General features: G+C 28.7%; 1 protein-coding gene across 1 annotated transcript in view; it reads left to right on the top strand.

Annotated features, from left to right (window-relative positions):
• Positions 1-20622, top strand: part of LOC128390915 (myb-like protein I) — a 34561-nt gene extending 13939 nt beyond the window's left edge. The window contains 3 exon segments of the mRNA XM_053350696.1: positions 19497-19642; positions 19644-20098; positions 20201-20622. Coding sequence (XP_053206671.1) covers positions 19497-19642; positions 19644-20098; positions 20201-20622 — 1023 coding nt within the window.
• Positions 20623-25230: the final 4608 nt, after the last annotated feature.

Below are 25230 nucleotides of genomic sequence, written 5' to 3'. Positions count from 1 at the left end.
GGGGGAAAATAGTTGAAGACGAGTGATGACAGCCATTAATTAGATATGATTGGCTCTCTCTCTCTCTCTCTCTCTCTCTTACCTTTCACCTTGATCATGAAGAGAGAGAGAGTGAGGATGAGGATGGAGAGAGAGAGAGAAAGAGAGATTAAAATTCACTCTTCTAATCTGAAAGTCTTTCATCAGACCACAATCCGCCTCATCTTCATCCTCCAACTTATACCTTTCATCACCACCATCCTCTTCATCCTCCTCATCCTCCCTCTTCCCATTTACCATATAAACTTTCACCCAACCTTTTAATCATCATCATCATCTTAATTCATTAAGTCTTATCCCTTATCAATATCATCATCTCTTATCATCACCTTGATCATCATCACCACCATACCCTAAGCCACCCCTTACATTATTATTAAGATAATATCATGTAATATAATTTACCTGTAACCTCATCATAAGAATCATGATATTAATATTTTAAGATGGAATCTGAATAATAGCAAAGAAAAAATCTCATCCCCTTTATCATCATCATCATCATCATCCTCCTCCTCCTCCTCCTCCTCCTCCTCATCCTTCAACAAGCCACTTAATATCATGATAATCATCATCATCATCATTGTAACAATCAAATTATTTAATAAATAACAATTTAAATGATATTTAAAGATGATGATTACGAGATAATCTGTTTTCCAATGCAAGTTATATAAACATTAAAATTCAATGATAATCTTAATGAGATAACTAATCATTAACAATCAACAATATAACAATTTAAAACCGTTACTCTTATTATCTAGATTATTTTCTTACAATCAAATTATTATTATTAAACTAAATTACCATGATGATAATACACTTAATCTTGATGATGGTGATTCTAATCAACGAGATAATCATAATAATAACAATGAATGTTAATGATACAGTTTAATAATAATAATAATCATCATCATCATCATGAAATAACCAAAGGTAAATTATATTAATGATAACCACAGATTTTATTATTTACCTGGTTAATTTGAAACAATTTATTAATCATTAAAATGATAACAATCATCACCATCAAAGTTAACTGTCTTAATACAATTTATATATTAATATAATGAAAAACTTGTCACCTTAATATCATTATCATTTGAAATTTAATCATAACAATTAACAACCAACATGATTAAAGTGTAAGGGATTCTCATCAAGTTAATTATCAATTGATTGTTTACCATTGATGATCATTTAAAACTAAATGAATCCATTTTTTTATGACCTAATTATTTTAGCTACTTAATAGTAAATCTTAATTTCTATTCATCATAATCAACAGCAACAATTTAAACATCATATTAATAACTAATTGTAAAGAGTGAAAAAAAAAGTTTTATCAACGAAGAAAAAAACTTAACTACTTAAGTTAATTGCTAATTAAGGTAAATATGATTAAGAAGGTTGAGAAAGAAAATAATTTAACTCAATTGAAATCTAATTGCAATTAAGTTTTTCTGATTGTTTCTCTCTCTCTCTCTCTCTAAATGTATTCTCCTTGATTAAGTAAATTGCAATGAGTTGATTGTTGAATATGTTTAAATTAACTTTTTTTTTCAAAGAAAAAAACTTCTCATTCATTTGCTGATTTACCTTTGCAACAATTATGTTAATTGTTGAAGTTTCTGTTTAGTTTTTTTTGTTTTCTCTTTGCAATTGATGCTCAATGTTTATCATCCAAAGCAAAATCCATTAGGAAGCTTATATAGTTTTTAACCTTTCGCTACTCTGCTGATGCTCATTGATGTGACTGGTGGTGGGTGGTGATGGTGTCAGGGTGTGGGGTGTGTGTGTGTGTATACTAGTATACATACAGAGAGATTCACTAAATAGTTAAAGCGAAAAGTCAACAATTTAAATTTGACGTTATTTGTACTCTAACCATTGATATAACCTGTAATTCATAAATATTATCCCTCTTATATTAACCATCATCATTATCATTATACTTATCAACATCATCATCATCATCTTACCTGAATATGATTACATGTATTTATGTAAAGGTAAATATCTGTTTTTTTTTTACCTTTTTTCACACAAATGATGATGAAAAAGTAAATAGGTGATTATTGTTTTTACCTCGATCATTATTATCACAATTATCCACCACCCACTCCCCACAATCACCATCACCACCACTGGCATGATGGCTGTTTAAGACCTTTCATCTTATACCTAAAGCGAGATGATAGTGAGTTGAGACTCTTTTTTTTCAATCAAAGGTACAAGAAGATGAGGATGCTAAACAGATCATAATGATAGACACAATCACTCACACTTACCTGTACTGACCTGATGCTTTTTTCTAAGATAAATAGTAAACAAGAATCAAGGTAATAACTATCGGTTATTTTTTCGTTATTTTTTTCTTCTTTTTTTCTCTAACCACAAATCAACTTTTCTACTTAGAAATTAAATTAACTTTATCTCTCTCTCTCTCTCTCTCTCTCTCACTCATTTTCTCAATTACCTCCTCCCTACACTCACACTCACACCTTGGTTGTTTCAAAAGGTATTTACATCGCACTTAATACAATAGGTGACTGAATGTTTTATTAGCTTGAAAAGGTAAATGAAAAATGAGCAACAACAAAGAGAGAGAGAGAGAGAGAGAGAAAATAATAGAATATAAATGAAAAAAGAAAAGAAAAATTAATGATTAAGATAGAGAAGAGAAAATAGAACTGGTTCTTAATGTAATTTCTCACACAAAAATCGCAATTCGAATCATCATTTATTATTATCATCATCATCTTCCTTCATCATCAGCAACTATTTTCCAGCTTCCTACTATGTGTTAAGAAGTAACTGCAATAGGGTATTGATGGAAGGTGTGAAAATTAAGAGAAATACAAATGAAACAAGATGAAGATGGAGATAATAATGAGAGAGAAATAGGTAAGAGGGAGCAAGGTGAGAAAATGAAAAAAAAGGTGTAGATTATGATAACGATACTCATTAACTTCTCATGCAAAAATCGCCAAGACAAAAGTTTTTTTTTCTCTACGCGAATAAAAAACACAAGGTAACATTTAACATCTCAATTTACACTTACAGGTATTGTTGGGATTACAATTTTCTATTAATAATGGTTACCTCACTATCTTCATCTTCATCTTCATCTTCATCTTCATCATCATCGAGACAGCCAAGCCCTTTTTAACCTTGTTTGTATCATCATTTTGATGATGAAATTATTATTTTTCTTGTTTCATCACTTTCATGTTATTGATGTTGCTGTTGATTGTTTTTTTTTGTTATCTATTACAAGATGATAATGATGATGATGATGTTACAAATTGATATTGTTACCTGGTTTTACCTAAATCTTGATTTAACCTAATCTTCATCTTCATATATGTTGTAACCAGGTTATCTGTTTTTGTTTTTTTTTCTTCATCTTCATTATCATCATCATCTCTTTTGGTCTCTCTCTCTCTCTCTCTCTCTCGTCTCAATGGTCAATATGATCACGCCCGAATTATATTGATCATCTAAACGTGTATTCTCAATAATATATTGATATAATATGTTATACATTATGTTGACACACTCTCTTGCCTTTTCATCATCATCATCATCATCATCATGCTTCTCTCTCGCTCTCTCTTTTCTTCATAAATCCATTAGTAGGCTTATTGATTAGCCTTTTATTTCAATACTTGGAAAGAACGAGAAAGAGAGAGAGAGAGAGTATCTTATATGCAGAAAAAAGAGGAAGAAGGAGGAGTAGACAAAAAAGATGAAGAAAAGAAGATGATGAAGATATGATGAGAAAAAAAGTATTATAAGAATGATAGAGGAGGAGAAAGAGGCAAAGAAGGAGGATGAGAAGTGAAGATTAATTTACTTTACTGACCTTGCGAATATTATATCTTAACCTCTCTCCCCTTTGGTCATCATCTATCTTCATCTTCTTATTAGCTTTCTAGTTAATTTTCTTCTCTCTCTCCTTTAGAATACATATTTATCATCTACCATCACCTCCCATCATCCCACTCTCTCTCTCTCTCTCTCTCTCTCTCTCTCTCTCCTCTCTCTCTCTCTCTCACTTACACAAAAACCATAGGTGTCAATATCTCACGAGTCACAAGTTACCTCTTAATTTATATAATATTACAATGTTACGTTCACAATTGAAAAACCTATCAATCAAATTGCTAACAACAATCAAGGAATTGTTATTAATAAGCAATGTTAATTATCCCCCTTTCTCTTACCTATTTACAATTACCAGTAACAATCAAATGATTTTCTTGATTAGGTCAATTGTGTACATTTAATATTCAACAATTAACCATACGTACACTTATTATAATGTAAACACTTAAAACCCACCGAGTGGAAATCAACTACCACCCCATTAACCAAAACCCACTCCAAATTACCACTCGTATGTACATGTAAATACTAGTGTATATACACACACACACTTATAAATAATACAAAAGGTAAAAAATTAACCATTTATTATGATTATCATGATTATAATTACAATTAACTGATTGTTATTTGATATTATTTAACTTTTAACAATCAATCTAATACATATTATGGTGACAATATTTATATTCATATTGTATTTGAACAACAATTTAGAAACAAAGTTAATTGTTAGGGAAGTGAAATTAATATCATACTAATAGTTAAATATATCAAATGGTTTTTAATCATCATAACAATTAAATTTATTACGCTGACCAATTGTGATTTAATTGTTATACTTACTAATGAATAATGTATATAATTGTATTATATATACATTTAATTGTAATTAGTGATCGATGATTTAATTGTTTTGGGTTTCAATTGAAATCCTATTGAATCAATTTTTCTGTCCTTAATTGTCAATTAAAATTGGAATAATAAAGTTGGTGATAGTTAATTGTTCAGGTCTAACAATTGATTAAACGACAATCGACAAAAGTTAATTGAATTGATTTTCTATCTTTAATTTTGAAACAATGTTTACAATTTTCCCTTAATCAGTTGATTTAATTGTTTCATCATCTCTAATTGTATTAATACATATTGCTAATGATTAAACAATTTCTTAATTGTTTTAACCGTTGATTATTAAGCCACGCTAGTTAATCATGGTTGGTTGATGTAGATGACATTTAATTTAAAGTAACATGGTTTCAAAATTAATCAGTTGACAATTGTCTTGATTAAATTGTTGATTGGTTGAAACAACAATCAATTGATTATCATCATAGAAAGTTAATTATGATCAATTCAATTTGAATTAACCATTAACAAATCAATGGCGATTTAACTTCAACCCACTTATTTAACTTTTTTTTTCCTCTTCAACTTAAATTAACCTCCTCCTCCTCTTAATCATTATAATAATTAATTTAATTGATTAACCAATGATAATCAACCAACGGACATGATTGCGTGTTAACTAATGATTAACAGTCTCAATCAAACAATCAACCAAACAACAGTTGCAATGATTAAATTAAATCAAAGTTTCCATCGAGATCATTTTAATTGTATTAATAATAATATATTCATTTTCTAGTTAATTAGTTAATTGTTTTCTTCAACAGTCTTATGTCTTATTGATTAGTTGATTAATTGACTAATTAATTGACTATTGAATAGATCCACACAACAATCAATATAATTGTTACTCTATCTTGATTATAATCAGAAGCCAAAATTGTCACTTAATTGTTGCTATTTACCTTTTAATTACACTTCTATTATTTGGTTAATTGTAAACAATCAAAGTCTAAATTGTCTCAATGATAACAACAATTTAACCCTTTCCCAGTGTCTTTGATTAAATTGTGATTATTTTTACGGTTTTTTTTGATTGATCGCCTTCAACCTTAATTATCATCTCGTCCTAAAGTAATTAACAAACAATCATTAAAATTAAGTTAATTTTATTACCTTGATTACCATTGGTAACATATGATAATCATTTTAATTGTCATTTTAATTGTCATTTTAATTGTGATGAAAGTAAAAAAAAATAAACAACTGAAATGTTAATAATATTGAGTGAATGTCAATATGATGAAAATACGGAATTTGTTTATCAAGAGTTTCAATTGATAAAAATTCAAGAATCATCATCATGTTGTCATCAGCTGATTATCATGGACTTAGGATTATGTTTGTGAACATGAACATGAATTATCATCATCATCATCTTTTTATTATCTTCCATGTTATTACCGAATTTAGAATAACCAGAATTTTTCTTTTTTCCCTTGTTTTCTCACAATTGTCATGTTCAGTTTCATGAGATTTTCTCTCAATTCTCTGAATTAAGATTCTGTTCTTTGATTGTTTCTTCTTCTTTTTCTTTGTATTAGATTTACTTGTCATCATCCTTTTTTGATTGAAAATAGAGAGACACACAGAGAGAAAACTCATCCTCATCTTTATCTTCATCCTCTTTTTGTGCTACTTCTTGTGATTCTAATTTTTATCATGAAAACGGTTCCATGATATCGAGATATTATCATCACCAAGAACAATATTTCAACTCCCATTCTCCTTCATCTTCATCTTCATCTTCATCATCCTTCCTCCTACTCATCTCTCTCTCTCTCTCTCTCTCTCTCTCTCTCTCTCTCATTCGTGACTTGATTTCCTATCAACTTCATGTTGATATTCATTTTATAGGAAAGAAAATCATCTTCATCTTCATCCTTTCTCATCTTCCTCATCTTTTATCTTTCTCTTCCGTCATGTTAATCTTTTCAGAAAACAAAAAGCATCCTCATCCTTTTTTTCCCAATGAATCCAATAAGTAAAACAAAACAACAAATTTCAATTTAAATTGTTGATTATTTTCAATCAAGGAAAAACAATTGTTCTGGTAACTAATTAACACCTTAAACTAAAGTTTTAATTACCAACAATCAACTTAAACTTATACATACATAAGTAGATAAGCTAATCAAAAAATGAAATTAAATCAAAGTGATAATTAATTTAAGGTGTGGTTGATTAATTAAACATCTTAGATTCAAGGTAACTTCCCATTTCCATCATCATTAACAATTTAATTAACTAATTTAGTTTCTAACAGTTAATGGTGATGAGAATGATCAATTGATTGGTAAATAGATTTAATCACAATTAAGAATTGAATTTGATAGGAAAATTTTTTTTTTCTTTCCTCTAAATTGTAAATATAATCAACTTTTGATTGATAATCAATTTTAATGATTTAAACGATCATTTAAATTATCCAAAGATTTGATTACAATTAACTTTGTAACTTAATTAATCATTTAGGATTTTATTATTATTGATGAAAATGATAACAATTAAGATCTTAAATTGCCATTGATCATTCAATTGATTTGACAATTAAATTTAACTGTTTTTTTTGAGGGGGAGACAAAATATTTAAATTTCTGGTTAAATGATGAAAATTTAAACTTAATTTAAACAATTAATTTCCTAGTTTGTTGAAACAATCAACTGATTGCATGTTAAGCAACATTTAAATTGTAGTTAATCATTATAATGATGATTAACCATCAACAACGATTAAAATTATAAACCAAAGTAAATCAGCTAATTGTTTATCAATACAAGTAAGTAAGTTGATTGTTGAATAATTTAAATTGTTTATTTACTTGATAATAACTCATTAATTGTTTCAAATGATTGATTTGATTGCGAATTAGAAACAAAAAAAAAACGTTAATCCTAATTGATGATTAAATTTGATATTTTCTCTCACTTAATCTTAACCTTTTGTCTTTATCCATTTCCAACTTTTCTCATTATCAGATTTGTGTTTATTTGTCAATCAGTTAATTGTGATTAACAACCGATTGATTAACAATTGATTAACTGACATTTCAAATTGTAATCAATATATAATAACAATTGATGATCAAGTTTACTTAACTCTCATCAAGAGGGTTACATATTATCAGAAAGAGAAACTGATAAATAAAAGTTCAGGTTAGTCCTCAGTTCCCTGAGTGAATTAGTTATACCTACTTTTTTACCTCCACCTCCACCTCCATCATCCTGCTCATCATCATCATCATCATCATCTTCCTTAATCATCCAATCCCGATGATGATCAAGATGATGAAGATAACCACCACTTAGAAGGGAGGAAAATGATGATGAGGCGGAAGAAAAGGTAAAACATAGTAACACTTTTAACTGTAATCTTTTTCCATCCTCATCACTTTTAATCAAAATACTATTTTTTCATTTATCTTTCCAACTAATCAGTGAATCAGATGATCATCAGTCTTAATCATTTACCTTTATTGATTAATTACAATCACAGTCCAGCGCAATATTATTATTATTTTATATAGATTAATTTGATTAGTACAATTTGTGAAGCAAAAGTAATTTGATATTTATGATTTAAGATTTTGTTGATTGTTGATTGTTTTGGATTAGATTTAGTTATTTATATGTGTATAAATATATATTTATATGATTAACGAAACGTGATTTAGTCAACAACATTGATCCTTTTTCATTGTTACTTGATACACTTTTCAGCCTTATTGTTTGACTAAATTGTTAGCCTTCAATTTATTGTTCAGCATTTGATTGTTTGAATGTTTCAAATCAAAGTATATAAAAAAAAGTTTGATTGTTGCAGGATTTTTATATATATTGGTCATTGTACCTTTTCAAATGGTCAATTTTGATTGTGATTGATGCTGATGCTTTTTGGCATCCTCATCATTTTGTATCACTATTATATTTTTTTTCTGCACTTCAGTAAAAGGACATATCTTATTGATAACACATAGATAACATCATCTCAAGAGGAATCAATATGATGATGAAGATGGAGAGAGATGATGAGGAGCAAGATAAGTTTAGTAAAAATCTATGTTCGATTTTTCATCTTTTTTCTTCATCTTCTTATCCAGGGATACAGTCTCTCTCTCTCTCTCTCTCTCTCTCTCTCTACACACCAGGGATGAAGATAAAGATGAAAATGATCAACTGAAAGATGATAAAAATATGATGATGCTGATGATATTAATTCCCTAGGTAAGGTTAGTGAATAGATTGGAAAATGAAATCAATGATTAACACAATTTCGTGTCAATTAATTATCTCCAACAGTTTAACTTAATCAATAATAAATGTTTACTACCAGAAGAAGCAAAAAATAATAATATCTATTCAATCATATTTGCAATTATAACCATCAAATCTCAGGTAAACATCATGATGAAGATGACAAATTACATATACGATTGATTGAGATTGCATAAGAAAAAAAGTTTACACAAAGTTTCAAATTTTAAGCAACCCAAAGGTAAATTGTCGCAAATTGATTAATAGTCAATGGGAAACAATCATCATTATCCTTTCACCTTGATCATGTAAACAGAAAACAATGAATACAATTAACCTGATCATTAGAATTGCAAAAAACTTTTCATCCATTGACAGAATAGTAAAAAAAAAAGTCTCATTGAAATCACAGAAAGTTAATGTTTCTTGTGTAAATGTTAATGTGCTTTTTTTACCTGTACAGGTAAAAGCAAACAATCAACAACATCTAGAGTCATTGTCTTTTTTTGTATCTTTCCTTTGTTATCAAATGATCATTTAAATGATTTCATTGAAAAAAAACTGATTCGTTTTTTTTTCACTTGCAAAAAAAATCACCTACACTTATTTTCATTTACGAGATCAACTGATGCGATCCTAAGCCTCAGGCTTCAGGTGATGATGATGTTAATGCTTAGGTTTGAAAGAGAAGAGCCAATGATGATAATGGGTGAAAATGGATGAGAAGAGGATGATGATAAGGTAGAGAAAGAGAGTAAACTGTAATTTAGAAAGTAAAGGAAAGTCTTTCTCATCATCATTCAATGGAAATGATGTTTTCTCTTTTTTTTCTTCCTTCTATCGTTAGCATCTTCTTCTTGTTTCTTGGTCATCATCACTGTTGACCATTGTATTTGTGTCTCTTTACTGTATAGGTAATGGTCATAACATGAGGAACAACAAAAAGATGATGATGATGTTGGATGATAATAACAATGATAATGATAATGATCATCTTGATGATGATGGTGATAAAAAGACTGTGAGTGTTAAAGCCAATGACCATTGGTAACATCATTTAAACAATTGACCTATTATACTGGACATCCTTTTTTGTCGCTCTCTCTCTCTCTCCTCTGTTGATGAAATAAAAAGGAAAGTGGGAAAACTTTTACCTCCTCCTTTATCCTCCTTCTTCCGTTTTCACCTCTTTTCCTGTTTATAAGATGATGAGAGAGAGAGAGAGAGACAAACCTATTAAGATGATGATTTTTTTTATTGGACAAGGAGATGAGTAAAGTCATTCGTCTTTATTTGTATCAACTCTCAGACTTAATTCAATGTTATATCAACTCTTGCAATCGTTTACCTCATGAAATCCTCAATGGAATTAGAGAAAGAGAAAGATTTTCATGATGAAGATAATGATGATAACAAAGATTGAGACCATGATGATGATTTTTTCTTCATCTTCCACTAGTAATGATAATAGAAACAGAGAGTTACATTATATTGACAGTTAACTATTTGCAATTGGTTTTGTTTCCTATTTTATTGTATTAACTTTATCATTATCTTCATCACTTTTAGCATCCTCATCATTTACACCAGCACATCTTCATCCTCCAATAGTACTATTAAGTAGAGAGAGAGAGAGAGAGAGAGAGAATGGAAACTGAACAAAAAAACAAAAGGATAAAACTAATAACAAGATTCACTTTAAATTCAATAAAAGTTCAATTCAATTTCTTTTACGATGAAAAATATAATTGAAAATTTAATCAACATTTTGAAGATGAAAAGAAAAAATAAACTTCCAATAAACTTGATCACTTTAAGATGATAATGATTAATAGAAGATGGTGATTACAGTTAATCACTTTCTCATCATCTCTTACCTATGAATGAAAACAAGAAAAATTCATTCAGAAAAAAAATATTAATCATTTCTCATGGAAATTGTTGAATATAAAACATCATCATCATTAAACAACAAGAAAAGACTTTGGTCTTTATATTTTTGTTGATTGTTTACCCGATGTTGATTGTTGAGTTTGTTTGAAAAACTTGGTAAGTTAATAGTTGGTGTGTGTATTTATAGTGAGTGTGTGTTTATTTGTCAATTGACTTAATGAATTGTGGGAGGAGGAGGAGGAAAAGGTCATCAAGGTAAAAAAATCACCTAAAATAACAATGAAAAAAAAGGTTAACCTAATGAGCTTTGAATGACCTTTTTTTTGTTTTTCTCACAAGGATCAACTTAAATGATGATGATCCACAACATCATCATCATCAACATCCATTAATGTATGATAACAAGTTGATTGATAAAAAAAAGACAACATCATATGCTAAGTGTGTAGATATATTTATTTATATATATTTGAATGGATCATTGAATTTTTTACTGAATTGATTAGTTTCCGGTAATTTGATTATTTCAGGTTAATCTTTGTCATCAATCTGACAATTTAATCATTAGATAGACTAATTTACTAAAGGTGAGAAAATGTAATCATTTTCTTTAGATAAAATTAATCACATACAACCAGATTAACGATCATTAATCTGATTGTAATGGTAGATTTTTATTTGACGATTAAATGATAAATAGAGAGACACAATCAAAGATTAATTTTGAATTTTCATTTTCTTAATTTCTCATCAAATGGATTATCCCATGAAATGAACATCATCATCCTCGTCATCATCTTTTCCTCTATTCATTGATCTCTCTCTCTCTCTCTCTTTATTTCTTTGTCCACGTGACCATTATTTTCAAGTTTATCTTCATCATCTTGATCGGATTAAAGATTAAAGGATAATAATGATAAAAGGTGTATACAGAATGAGGGATAACGGTAAATGTGTCACGTGACTTGATATAAAACCTCAAATAAAGTTTGTTCATTTGTTAATAGAACCACATTAATAGTATTTATCATCCTCTATTATTATCATTATCCTCATCATCATATCCTCTTAATCATCCTAATCATATGATAATAATACACACATATAATATGTTATTGTTACACTTCATTAAAAAGTCCTTTAAATTGTTATTATAACAGAAGCTTATCTGATTAGGATTAGATAAACATTTGAAATGAAAACATTGGATTAGGATAACAAGCAACTTATTATATTATCATTTCTGTCATAAACAACAAATCGTAACACTTAATCTGTGAAATTAGTTGGGTGTGGGAGATGGTGGTAACTTTATACTAATCCATTTATCACAGTTTCCAAAAATCATTGATCAAAATTCATGGGAAAAATTGATCATCTTCATCAATTAATTTATATATTCATCTGATGATATTAGATGGAAACAGCTGATTAGATGATGAGGATAACTTATTACTTTCTCATTCTTAGTTAGATATATTAATTGGGATGAGATTTTGAAATTTATCAGATTTATTAATTATATCGTTTAACGTGATTTACTTGATTGTTTCAATCATCAGATTAGTTTAATTAAAAGTCTCAACTTTTTATAAATATAAACATTTTCGTGATGTTTATTATCAATGTTATTATTTATCTCTTGATTGTTCAGCAGGAAATAGGAATTCATGTAAGATTATTAAGATGATGATGATGATGATGATGATGTGAATGATTAAGATGATTGTTAAATTATCTTAATCATCAATCAAGCCTCAGGTTGTTAGATAATTTTATCATTTCAACTCGATTCTCATTTAATTATAATTTATTCCAACAATTATTGTTATATTTTTTTTATATTCAGTTGAACAATTATGATGATGATGATTTGTTTTATCATCATCATCATTATTATCCCTTATCTTCATTATCATCTCACCCTGAAAGCATCAGAATTGAAATTGTGATCATTGGATGAGAAATTTTTTTTTCCTCTAATTTTCATTACGATTTTCACCTCAATCAGTTGATTGTTGAAACCACAACCACACAATCAGTTGATATTATCATTATATTGATCAGTTAATTATCATTATCATCAAGAGTCGTGACAAATATTTTTTTCCCGTCACCATGGTTACCATTTGAAAAGATGAGGATGATCACAATTTAAGATTGATTTTTGATTACCAAATGATGATATTGAGAGTTAATCAATTCAAGGGATTGATTTTTTTCTCGCTGCCTCGACCATCATCATTATCATCATGATGATCATCTCGAAAAGTAATTCAATTTGATTTAATTTGATTCTGATAAACAAACAATTTAATGTCTCTTAATTATCTTTGAGATAATATTTTATATAAACAATTGACAATCATCAACAATTAAATCAGTAAAGTAAAAGTAATAAGCTAATTGTTGTTGTTCTTGTTTCTTCAATGAGAATAAATTAGTTGCGATAATTAGTAAATCAGTCTATCAGTTATTGGCAATTAGCAAGTAACTAATTAGTAATTAATTTGATTGATAACCAATCAACACGTCATCAATTTCCCAACAAGTTTATTTATAATCAAAAGTTTGAGAGTAACAATTTGATCAATTTGTCTAATCAAACAATCAAACATAAACTACTAGGACCAATAGACAATTCCAATGGTAACAATTAAAAGTTAATCATTGACACTCAAAGTATTAATCATAATGATAACAATCAATGATTATCAGATTAACCTTTTTTTTGCTTCTTCTTAATCAAAGGTTAGATTAAGAATACAAAGTTTGACAATCATCATGATGGATTGATTGAGAATCCAGAATTGAATGATTATCCCAACAATCAAGAAATGATAATACTAATCAAGATGATAGAGTGAGAGTAAAAAAAACCAACACAATCAATGGTTGATTGTTAATCCAGTTTAAATCATCAACCAGATATGAAATAATAACAACAATAATAACAATTGAATAGTTTGTTAGTTAAGTTTCAATGGTGAACAAAAAAAAATTAACTAATTTGATTGTTACATTTGAGTAAATGATTAACTACTCTGAGTATTACAAACTCTTAATGATTTAGTTAAGTTTGGCTGGAAATGTTAGTTATGTAAATTGTTATTGATTAACTGATTGTTGAACAATTAACGATTATCAAACTTAATTCAATTGAAACTGTTGACCCTTGACCAATGTGATAACAATAATAATGACCAGTAGGTAAACAATAGTTGATTGTTTTATTGGTCAACTGTCAACAATTTAACCAACCAACACAATTAATAATTAATTAATTTTTACCTAACAGTTAATTAATCGTCTAAAAAATTAGCTCAACTTGAATATGAATATGAAAATTAAACTTATTATAATGTTAATCATGAGAGTGATTATCAACCATTAATCAAATATTGTTATTAATTACAATCAAATTTAAATATAATAACAAACTGAATCAAGTAAATGATGATAAATTCAACTGGACAATCAATTTAATTGTATATTAATTTGGTTAAAATGTAAAAATGATATAACATAAAGTTGATTAGTTTCAATTGTGATTGGGAAAAATTAATCATATAAACTTTGTATTGATTACAACAACTGAATTAACTGATTGTAATGTTAACAATGGCGGAGAAAAAAAAATCAAACAGTTAACTTAATAATATTAATTGTTAAATGAGTCTAAATTTAGGATTAATTGTTGAATTTGAATTTATTAGCAATTTATTATCAATATGATACAAATTGTTCATTTGAAATTGTTTGACAACAACAAAATGGTAACAATTTATTTGAACAATTAAAAGGCAATAAAGCTCAATAATATTTATTAATGGTTACAGGTAATTGTTGGATAATCTAATTGTGATGATAATTTAATCACAATTACAATGAGAAAAGGGAAACAACTTTTGTATTGGACATAACAAATTACCATTGACAAATTTAATGTGACAAATTTTAAACACATTGACATTGGAAACAAAGTTAATTGTGACAATTGTGATGGTGGGTAGTGGGTGGTGGGGACGAGGAGGGTTAATCATTGATGATGATGATGATGATGATGATGATGATCAGGGAAGGGAAATGATTAACATTCACGCCTTGAGTATCTTATGAATTGAAAATGATATTCAATTGTTGTATTTGATTGTGTTTGTAGTTTGATTATTATTCAAATTAAATTGAATGTATGTATATACAAAAACATGTAACAGTTTTTACCGGCACCCATTTCATTTTTAAGTTGATTAATTGTAAATTATAATCATTATCATCAATTGGCACCCGCATCAGTGAATTGATTAGGATTTGAAGATGATCAAAATAAATTGTTATCCATATCCTTAATCTTCATCTACAGTTTAACGATTTAAACAAAACTCATCCATCTAAATTTGTGCCGCTTGGCGATTCATCCTCATCTTTATTTGCATAATTCATCCTCTCTTTTTACAACCAGCATCTCATCATGATGATGATGATGAAGATGAAGATGATGATGATTATACACCTTGATTATCATCAGTAGCCTCTGATAATTAGCATCTTTTATCATCTGTTTAAGTTTTGTTATTCATTATTGTTCCGGGTTGATTGTTTTGTCTTTAACTTTGTTTTCATCATTCAATTTGATTGTTGATTAAGTAAATTGTTTATCTCATCAATGAATTTATTATATCGTTGATTAAGTTGTAGTAACACAATCTAATTGTTTATTAGTTTTTCTCTTTTTTTTCTATCACTAATCATTCTTGATTATCAATTTCTCCAATCAAATTGTCTCTAACAATTAACAATAAGGCGAGAGATTCATGTCAATTGGGATAAGAATCAATGATTAATCTGTAATTTCCTAATTAGATTGTTCATTTTCACACTAACGGACAATTTCCGGTTAATCTGAATTCATCTGGACAAAAGAAGAGCAGGAAAAAAAAGGAGGATACGGAAATGATGAAGTGATGGAAACAACAACAACAAGATAGCCTTTTAACCTTAGTAATAAACATTGACACACTTTCCCCTTGTTAACAAGGTCAAAGGATAATCTTGTTAGTATTAAAGTGATGGAAAAACAAAATTACATCTTTAACCATCTAAAAACAATCAATTGGTGATTAACAATTGATTTACCATCAGAATTAATTGTTTGTTTTTACACTGATTGGGGAAAAGTTAATTTTTGTATAAATGTTAATCAGACGCAAAGGAATAGGACAGAAAAGGATGAGGATGCTCAAATGAAAAAGATGAGGATGATGATCATTATCATTTATCTCATAGGGATAACATTTAACTTGCACTTTTGCCCTTGTACTTCGTGATCTCAATTTTTATATATTGTTTATCATCCTTATCCTCATCCTCATCCTTATCATCATCATTATCATATCAATTCAATTCACGTCCAAGTCTTGTAACAACAAGAGCAAATAACAATAATAGAGTAACAATTTAAATGAAGAAAATGGTTGATAGTAAATAGAAAAAATTTTCTCATTCTCTTCATCTTCATCTTTCTACCAGATTTATATTAGAATCCAATGTTATCTTCATCTTCATCTTCATAATGTGATATATGCTCTAGGTCACTTTCAGAACAGTTAAATGATAATGATGACAAATATTCTTGACTCATTATCTTCACCTTTAAATGATAACTCGATTTTCATATTAATATAATTGCGAAGATCAAATTGTTTCATCATCATCATCATCTCTCTCTCTCTCTCTCTCTCTCTCTCAAATTCAAGCCTATAATAGATAATATTAGATTCATTGTTTTTCTGTCTTCCTTATCTTCCTTATCTTCCTCATCATCTTCTTTCTTATAATAATAAACTTTCCGGAAGTAAAATGGGATAACCGTTATAACAAAAAGTACTACAGAAAAATAATTTCATCTTGAGCTTCTTAAATCATCATTATGATAATAAGGTATATACATAAAGTTTGGGAATAAAATTTTCAAGCTATTATGGTGACTTTAATTTTCAATTAAATTTCTTGAAATTATGTGAAATTATTAATCAACTTTTGAGCTTCAATTGTATCTTTCACGAATATTGCATCAAATCAAAGCATCGAAAATTTGATTTTCGAATGTATGTCGAAAATAAATTGTCATTTTTCAGAGGTAGCTCTGAACAAATAATCAAACTTTAATCGAAGATTATTTATGGTCAAAATCGGTCAATTAATGGAATGCTGAGTGTTATTTCCATATTCAAAATTAATTACAAAGAAAAATTTCATGTATTTTGACCGGAAACTGAGGAAGAAGTTTCAATGATATTTCGTCATTTTCAACCAAATGACGCAATATCTTGAGAAACAACAAAATTTCTAGAAAAAATTCAATATCTCAGCAAACTCTCATTCCTCATCGAATGAGATCGAAAAATTTCAATAACTCAAATCAAAAGTATCACTATTCCCAAACATTAGCTCATAATATGAAGATACCCAATTGTTTATTACTTGATAAACAATAAATTAAGATGATGATGATGAGATTATCATCCTCTTCCCTATAGATAAACACAATAAGTTTCTCATTGAAAAAAAATAATCATTGTTGTTGTTTATTTTTATAGGATTAAATTCAATGATGATGATGACAAAAATCAAACTATTTCCAGGAAATGGTTTTCATCCTCATCCTTTTTTTTTCATTTGATTGTCTATTTGTAACCTTTGTTTATTATTTACACAATCGAGTTACAATTTATTATTGACTCAATTGCGTGATTACAATTGTTAGACAACAATTGATGATAAAAATGATGATGAAGATGAAGAGGAAAGAAAAATAGTTTTTAACAAATTGTAGTTAAAATTAACTCTCTTTTCGTATTGATAAATTATCATGAAAAGTGATCACAATTTGATTTGATTGTTTGGGATACAATTGTTGGAGAAAAGGCAATTTAATTGAATAGCAATGATAAGATAAATAATATCTATATTATTGATGATAAATGATGAGGATGCTGAGATGATTATATAGGGAAAATATTTATCATCATGATTGAAGATGAGAGGTGTAAATGTTTCAATTGTAATTTTGGATTTTCTTGTTTTCTTGATGTTTTCATTTTCGCATCAATTCAATTGGATTAACTTTGATTGAGATGATAATTAGAGTTAGTAATTAGGGGTCGTTGTTATTGGCGGTGGTGGTGGTGGTGGTGATGAGGATGATGATGATAATGATGACCGGAAGAGGATAATATATATTGATGAGGTTTTATCCGATTAATTGTTGGCAGGCTATTAAATTGCTTTTGCATCTTCATCAATTCGGATTAACATCTGATCATTAACAACTTAATTTTATCTTGTAAGTGTAAATGAATGATTAGGGATGAGGGTGGAGGAAGAAGGAGGTTGGAGGGTGGAAGATGATCAAGGTGATGAGGATGAGAAATAATCCTGATGGTGAGAGAGATGAAAATTTCTCTCTTTCTTTTTTTTTCATCTTCTTTTTACTTCAGAGGAAAAAGATGAAGATTTTACAAAGATTATCTTCCATTTATGGTGAAGGCAAAGATTTTATTTAAAAATGATACACAGAGATGGTGATGATGATGATGATGAGAGAGATGGATGAGTGATGATGAATGGTGAGTAAAATATAGTGAGTAAAAAAGGCGTGGTTCAGGTTGGATTTTTAATGATATAATTTATTAAATGATAGTTTTAGTTGGAATAGAATCGAATATGAAGAAAAAATTTTCAGATGATCGCCATGATTGTTGATTCATATTATCATTTGAATCTTGTAAACACTTTGATGTTGATGTTGATGAAGATAGAAGATGATAGATCAATCAAGGTAAAATTATCTTCATTTCATCAACACCCTCACTCCTCTCTCTCTCTCTCACTCACTATTTTTCTCCTTCATCTTCATTATCTTTATCATTTTCATCATAATGAGGGATGAAATTAAAAGCAGAACATAAAATCTCATCATTTTCATCTTGATTGTCATCATTTATATACATTGAAAGAGAGATTGGGGGAGGTGGAAGGAGGAAGATGAGATGATGATTTTGTTCCCAATCGCATCAATCATCATTCTCTATCATCATCATGTTTCCGGAGACTTGGCATCAGGCCCATTGGAAAACAAAAATCATCAACTGATAAGAATGAGAATTATTATTGAAAAGATATCGATAATATCACAAATGTCCAAATCTCGAAACATATGTAAAAGGTTTAGAAATTCAAGTTTTTATCAAGTTCTAATCAAAGAAACAAAATCCCTCATTGACAGTTTCGAGGTGTAAACGCAATGATAATCATTGATGCAGATAAAAAGACATAACCAGAATGATTGGTAATCAAATGATTAGTGAAACATTATTCACCTTTTATTGTGATCGAAAAGTTTATCGAGTAATAAAATGAAAGGATAATTTGAACCTTTCGAACTTTGAATCTTCTAAATAACCATTTTATCCTTTTTTTTGTTGTTGTTGTTGGATTTTCAGGTTTGGTTTCAAAATCGACGAGCTAAATGGCGGAAAAAGGAGCACACCAAGAAGGGTCCAGGTCGACCAGCTCACAACGCTCACCCGCAGACCTGTTCGGGTGATCCAATACCTCCAGATGAAATTGTCAAGCGAGATCGAGACAAGGGGAAAGAAGATGAGAAAACAATTAGAGCGTCAAGCTAAACGATTACAACAATCTAAATTAAAGCCTGGTGTAAACACGGCCTCACTTACCGAAGGTATTATTCAATCACTTGTCGAGTTGCGGTCACTTAATAATCGTAAAGAACCACGAGATTTGGTGGGTGGGGAAATTTTCGGCCTACTAAATGATGTGCTCAATGTTGATGTTTGTGAAATCATGAGAAAACCACCAATGATTAGTAATCATCATCATCACCATCATTCTCATCATCATCACTCATCTCTTTCACCAAATTCATCCTCATCATCGGTTTCAATGTCACCCTCATCATCTTCATCAACCACACCTTCAGGTTCACTTTCAGCGACAACAATAACAACGATAACACCTTCATCATCTTCAATTTCATCCGCTTTCCACTCCAAACAACAATCAACACCAAATCCCACCAATGGTAAGATTAACTCAACCGGTGGATTAACTAATCCAACCAATAAAACTAAAAATTCTAATCAAAATCATCTTCTCTCAACTTCATCATCTTCTTCATCATCAGCATCCTCACGATCAAATGTTCAACTTATTGGTCTCGGAGGTAACGGTACTAGTGGCAGTGGTAATGGCGGTTCCAATGGCGGTGGAGGTTCAGGTTCCTTTTCACCTCTTGCAAATGCTCAATTTTCATCATTATTATCATCTCATCATGCTCACGCTGCTCATCATCTTCATCAATTACATCAAAATCTAACTGCCCACATAACCGCATCAACTGGACTTGGATTTCATCCTTCAACTGCATCAGCATTCAAATCAAAATTTAATTCCTTCTCAATTGAAAATCTGCTCTCTAATTGCAATAAACAGAATCAATTATCATCATCATCATCATCATCCACCACATCAACAGGTAATCATGTTAACAATTCATCTAAAGGTGATAATGAAATATCAATAACTCAACAACAACACCAACCGTAGCATCTTCAGGATCTTCATCAACATTGGGTAATAATAACGGTAAACGTAATTCAAGTGGATTAACATCATCATCATCATCTCGTCATCATCTTTATCATAATAATAATAATAATAATAACCGTCATCATCATGGTCCGAGCTTGTTTAAATCATCATCATCATCGGTAAAATCATCAAGAAATCACCATCATCATCATCATTTACAATCACATCGAGCAATTTTATCTGATCATGAAGATGAGGATGATGATGATTCCTCTAATGATGTTAACTCTTTCATGTCCTCATCACCTCGACCTTCAAGCCCGGAAGTGGATGAACATGATATAGATGATAACACTGGACCCATTGACCTTGGACCCTCAAATCGAGGGTCATCTCGTCATCTACAGTCAACCAACAATCACAATAATAGTAATAATATTAATCACCACCATCATCAAAGTCCAATCATGTTAATCCAAATGAATACCAAAGATGAAGATACAGATGATAATTCAGATGATGATGGTGATGATGATGAGGGTGATAATCATCATCATCGACCACTGCCCCACCCAAACAATTGTAAAAATAGTATTAATAGTAATAAGGATGCAATGAGTGAAGATGATGATGAAATCGATACTCCTAAAAATATGATCATCATTGGAAACAATTCATCTAAAGATGATGAAGAAGATAAACCGGAAGAGAAGGATGAAAATTCTCAGATGAAAGATAAAATGGACATTAGAATAAATTCGAAAATTGGTTCATCTTCTCATCATCATTCAGGTGATAATAATGAAGATGATGAAGATGATCATGTTGATACTCTTGATTCAGATTCTAAAAAGTTGATAAACATTCAGCTAATTGATAGATCAGCTGATGATAATTTAATTAATCATCGAAAACAGAAAAGTAAAAAAATGAAAGATGAAAGAGCGAGTAAGAGTAAGAGATTTGAAGATGATAAGAGACATGATGATAATGATGATAAAGTGGGGGAAGAGGTTGATGATAGTAGTGATGAAATGAGAGGAATCATTGAAAATGATCAAAGTGATATTGAAGTTGATGGTAATTAAACTAATCATAATTTAATAGTAACAATTAAGCCCACCAATTGAATGATTAAAACCACAATCATCAACAATTAATATTTGTATTTATTTTTCATCTTCCTCATCATCATCATCCTCATCATCGTCGTCATCATCTGCTCCTCTGTTTTATTTACAACAATCAACTAACTGCTGACTAATTATATATACAATCCAATAAATTAATTTAATCATTTGTTTTATGTAGATTTTATTTCCTCCTTTGTCCTTCATTAATTAACTGATTAAAAAGAAAACTTGAAAAACAAAAAGATAATCACAATTAACGATTCATCCTCTTATTATTACCAAAGAGAGTTGCAATCATCATCATCATCCTCATCATTTCCGTTTCCGTTTCCGATTTCTCCTTATCCTTGAAACTTTAATTACTATTATTATTATTATTATTGATATATAAATATATTAGTAGTATTGATATCATTGTAGATTAATAAATTTTTCTTAATATATAATTAAATTAACTTCACAATCAACCACAAAATTAAATTGTCCAAAACAATTAACTTGAATAATTGTCAATTCTGTCAACAACAACAACAACAAACCAATATAAATAATTGAATCTGTAAATAGCAATAACAATAAAAATCAATGATATTAATCAATTGAACTAATACAATTAAAAAGTGTGAAAACTTTAATTTAATTTTGGAATCACAATTAACTAAATCAAAGTTTTAATCATCACCATTTCTAGTAACCACAAGATGCAAGTATTGGGAAAAGTTTTCAAGTTAATTGTTGATAGTAAATAATCAATAATAGTAATAACAATTAACTAATAATCTAAAAGGTAGAAAAGTAAAAGTTAAATGATTAACTACAATTACAATTATACTATTAATAAGCCTTAATGATTGTTAATTGTTGGTGAGATGGGCGTTGTTATTGTTAAAGTTGGTTAATCAACTAATCAATGTTGATTGTCAATGTTGATTAAAGCTTTAACAGCAAACTTACCTTAACTGTGATTGGATAATTAATCTAATCATCTACTCCCAATGATCATAATTAATATTAATCAATGGCTTTAATTGTGACAACGGTTCAATTAAGCATCAACACCCACTTTTCCCACCTTTGGTCCAACATCCTAACGACCACCACAACCACAACCCCCACTGTCCAGCCAAAACAATGACCAATAGTCAATACGATTAACCTGATAAAATAACTGAATCAATACCAACAATTTAATTAATGATCATTTCTCATGATTAAATGATGAAATTTTATACATATTATATTGTGGTTGTTACATTAACTTTAATCAATAGTTGGACCATTTGATTGTGTTGATTAAATGAATGAATTTACTACATTACAATTGGGAGTTGATTGTAACCATCTTGATTGGTAAATATAAATAATTTAAATCATCCTGTTAACTATTACAATCAAAAAAAACATAAACTAGTTGAACTTTCAAACAATTTAATTAGATTTTTGTTTTCTCGTTGCTTTATCATCAAAGGTTATCAATAATTTAATATTTTCTTGCTTAACTTTTCAACTCCCACTTCAATTATGACAAAGTTTGATTATATCAAATACAAAACCAGAATCCAATTGTTTGACATATTATATTATCATCCTCATCCTCATCAGCATCATCATGAAATGTCATCATGATAATAATATGTCACCATGACAGTTACTTTTGTTTTCAATGATATTGATGATATTTTTTTTCTTGGATTTCAAGGTAATCCCATGTTATTGTGACTTATTTCATATTATTATCAACTGAATAATCAGATGCTCAAATGTATTGATGATTATTCATACATATTGAATGCTCTCTTATTATTACTATCATCATGGTTTTGGTTTCTTTTGGTGGGATCAATGATCAACATGAAAGGAGTAATCATATTTTTCTTTGCGATTCAGATTCATATTCATGGGAAATCAAATCAAATATCAAATTTAAATATTCTTATTGTGGTTTTCCAATGATAAACTTTCACAGTTTCTTTTTACTGTTGATCAGATCGATTTGATATTAATGATGAAACTTTTTTTTTCTCTCAAAAAAGAAGAAGAAAAAAAAATGACTTTATCATATTCGAACTTGCTTTTCTATGTTTATTTTGAAATATCGAAAATTGTGTTTCTATTACTTCCTAGTAGATATGGAAATTGATGAAATTCATCATGTTGATAATATAAGAAGATGATGAAGATGAAGAGAGAGAGAAAGAAAATCATTTCTATCAACTGAATATTACTAAACAATAACATGATTAGTTTTTCAGGGAATTTTCTTGTATGAATGATGATTTTCACTCTTCTTCTTTGAGAATATGATTCATGATAAATGAATCAAGATAATGAAATGAACATTATATTTACGGGCTCAGTTTTGTATCTTTCGGTTTGAGGTCAATTGTTGACCAACAGGATGATGATGATGATGATGATACATAAGAAAACAATTTAATCTTCAATCACAATCACGTTTTTTTCGTGTAGCTACTTAATCAATGATAATAGTTATGGTTAAGAGAATTATGAAAATTTTAATTGGATAATGATGATCATCATCATGTTGATGATTAACAATCAAGATGTACAATTGAAATTAAAGTTACAATTGAATTCATGATATGTTTGTATTTGTGTGTTATCATTACAATCAATGATAATCAATCCTTATTATCAAACAATTAGTTAGACAATTTAAGACACACACACTCACATATACAGTCAATAGACACGATTTATATAAATTGTTCAAGTTAATTGTTAACAGTTTAACACACACATACATAAGTAAACAAGATAATCAAGATGAACAATTTAAGTTACTGGTCAAGAAAATGATTAACTTTCAATAGGAAATCAATTCAATTGAAATGATAATAATAATTTTCATCTGATGAAATGATTATCTTGCTGTTTAGTTAACAATTAATAACAACAATAAAGTAATTGCAATGACAATTATCATCATGATATACTAATGGTCAAGATGATGATGATGATGATGATAATTTATGAGATCTAAATAAAAAGTAAATATTACAAAAAAAAATCATTTTCTGTTTCAATGGTAGACTGAATCTGACAACAATATTAATTCACATTAATTACGATTATCATTTCAATGTTAATTCAGTTGATTGTTTGATGATTAGCATAATTTTCACTTTTCACAATCATTTAAATGGGATTTACAAGGAGTCGTTAATGATAATTGTCATAATCAGTAAACTAATCATGATTATCATAATGATTAACCATTATTTTCTGATTGTAATACAGTAAATTGTATTCAAATGGTTAGTCTGGTTGTTTTGGTAATTTCAATTTCAATTGTGATTCAGTTGAAGTTAATAATTAAGGTAATAATTGTATTCCTTTTAATCATTAGTCAGTTAATTGTTTCACTTGATGTTTAATACATTTAAACAATCATGATAATTATTATTGACCATAATCACCAAGGTATGTGATTAGTTAACATGGAATTCATTAAATATCATTAATTCAG

This window comes from Panonychus citri, unplaced genomic scaffold (genome assembly GCF_014898815.1).
Source record: "Panonychus citri isolate SS breed McGregor unplaced genomic scaffold, ASM1489881v1 Contig00130, whole genome shotgun sequence".
Taxonomy (NCBI): Eukaryota; Metazoa; Arthropoda; class Arachnida; order Trombidiformes; family Tetranychidae; genus Panonychus; species Panonychus citri.
The sequence above is the reverse complement of the archived record's forward strand: the minus strand, read 5'-3'. Positions and strand labels throughout refer to the sequence as shown.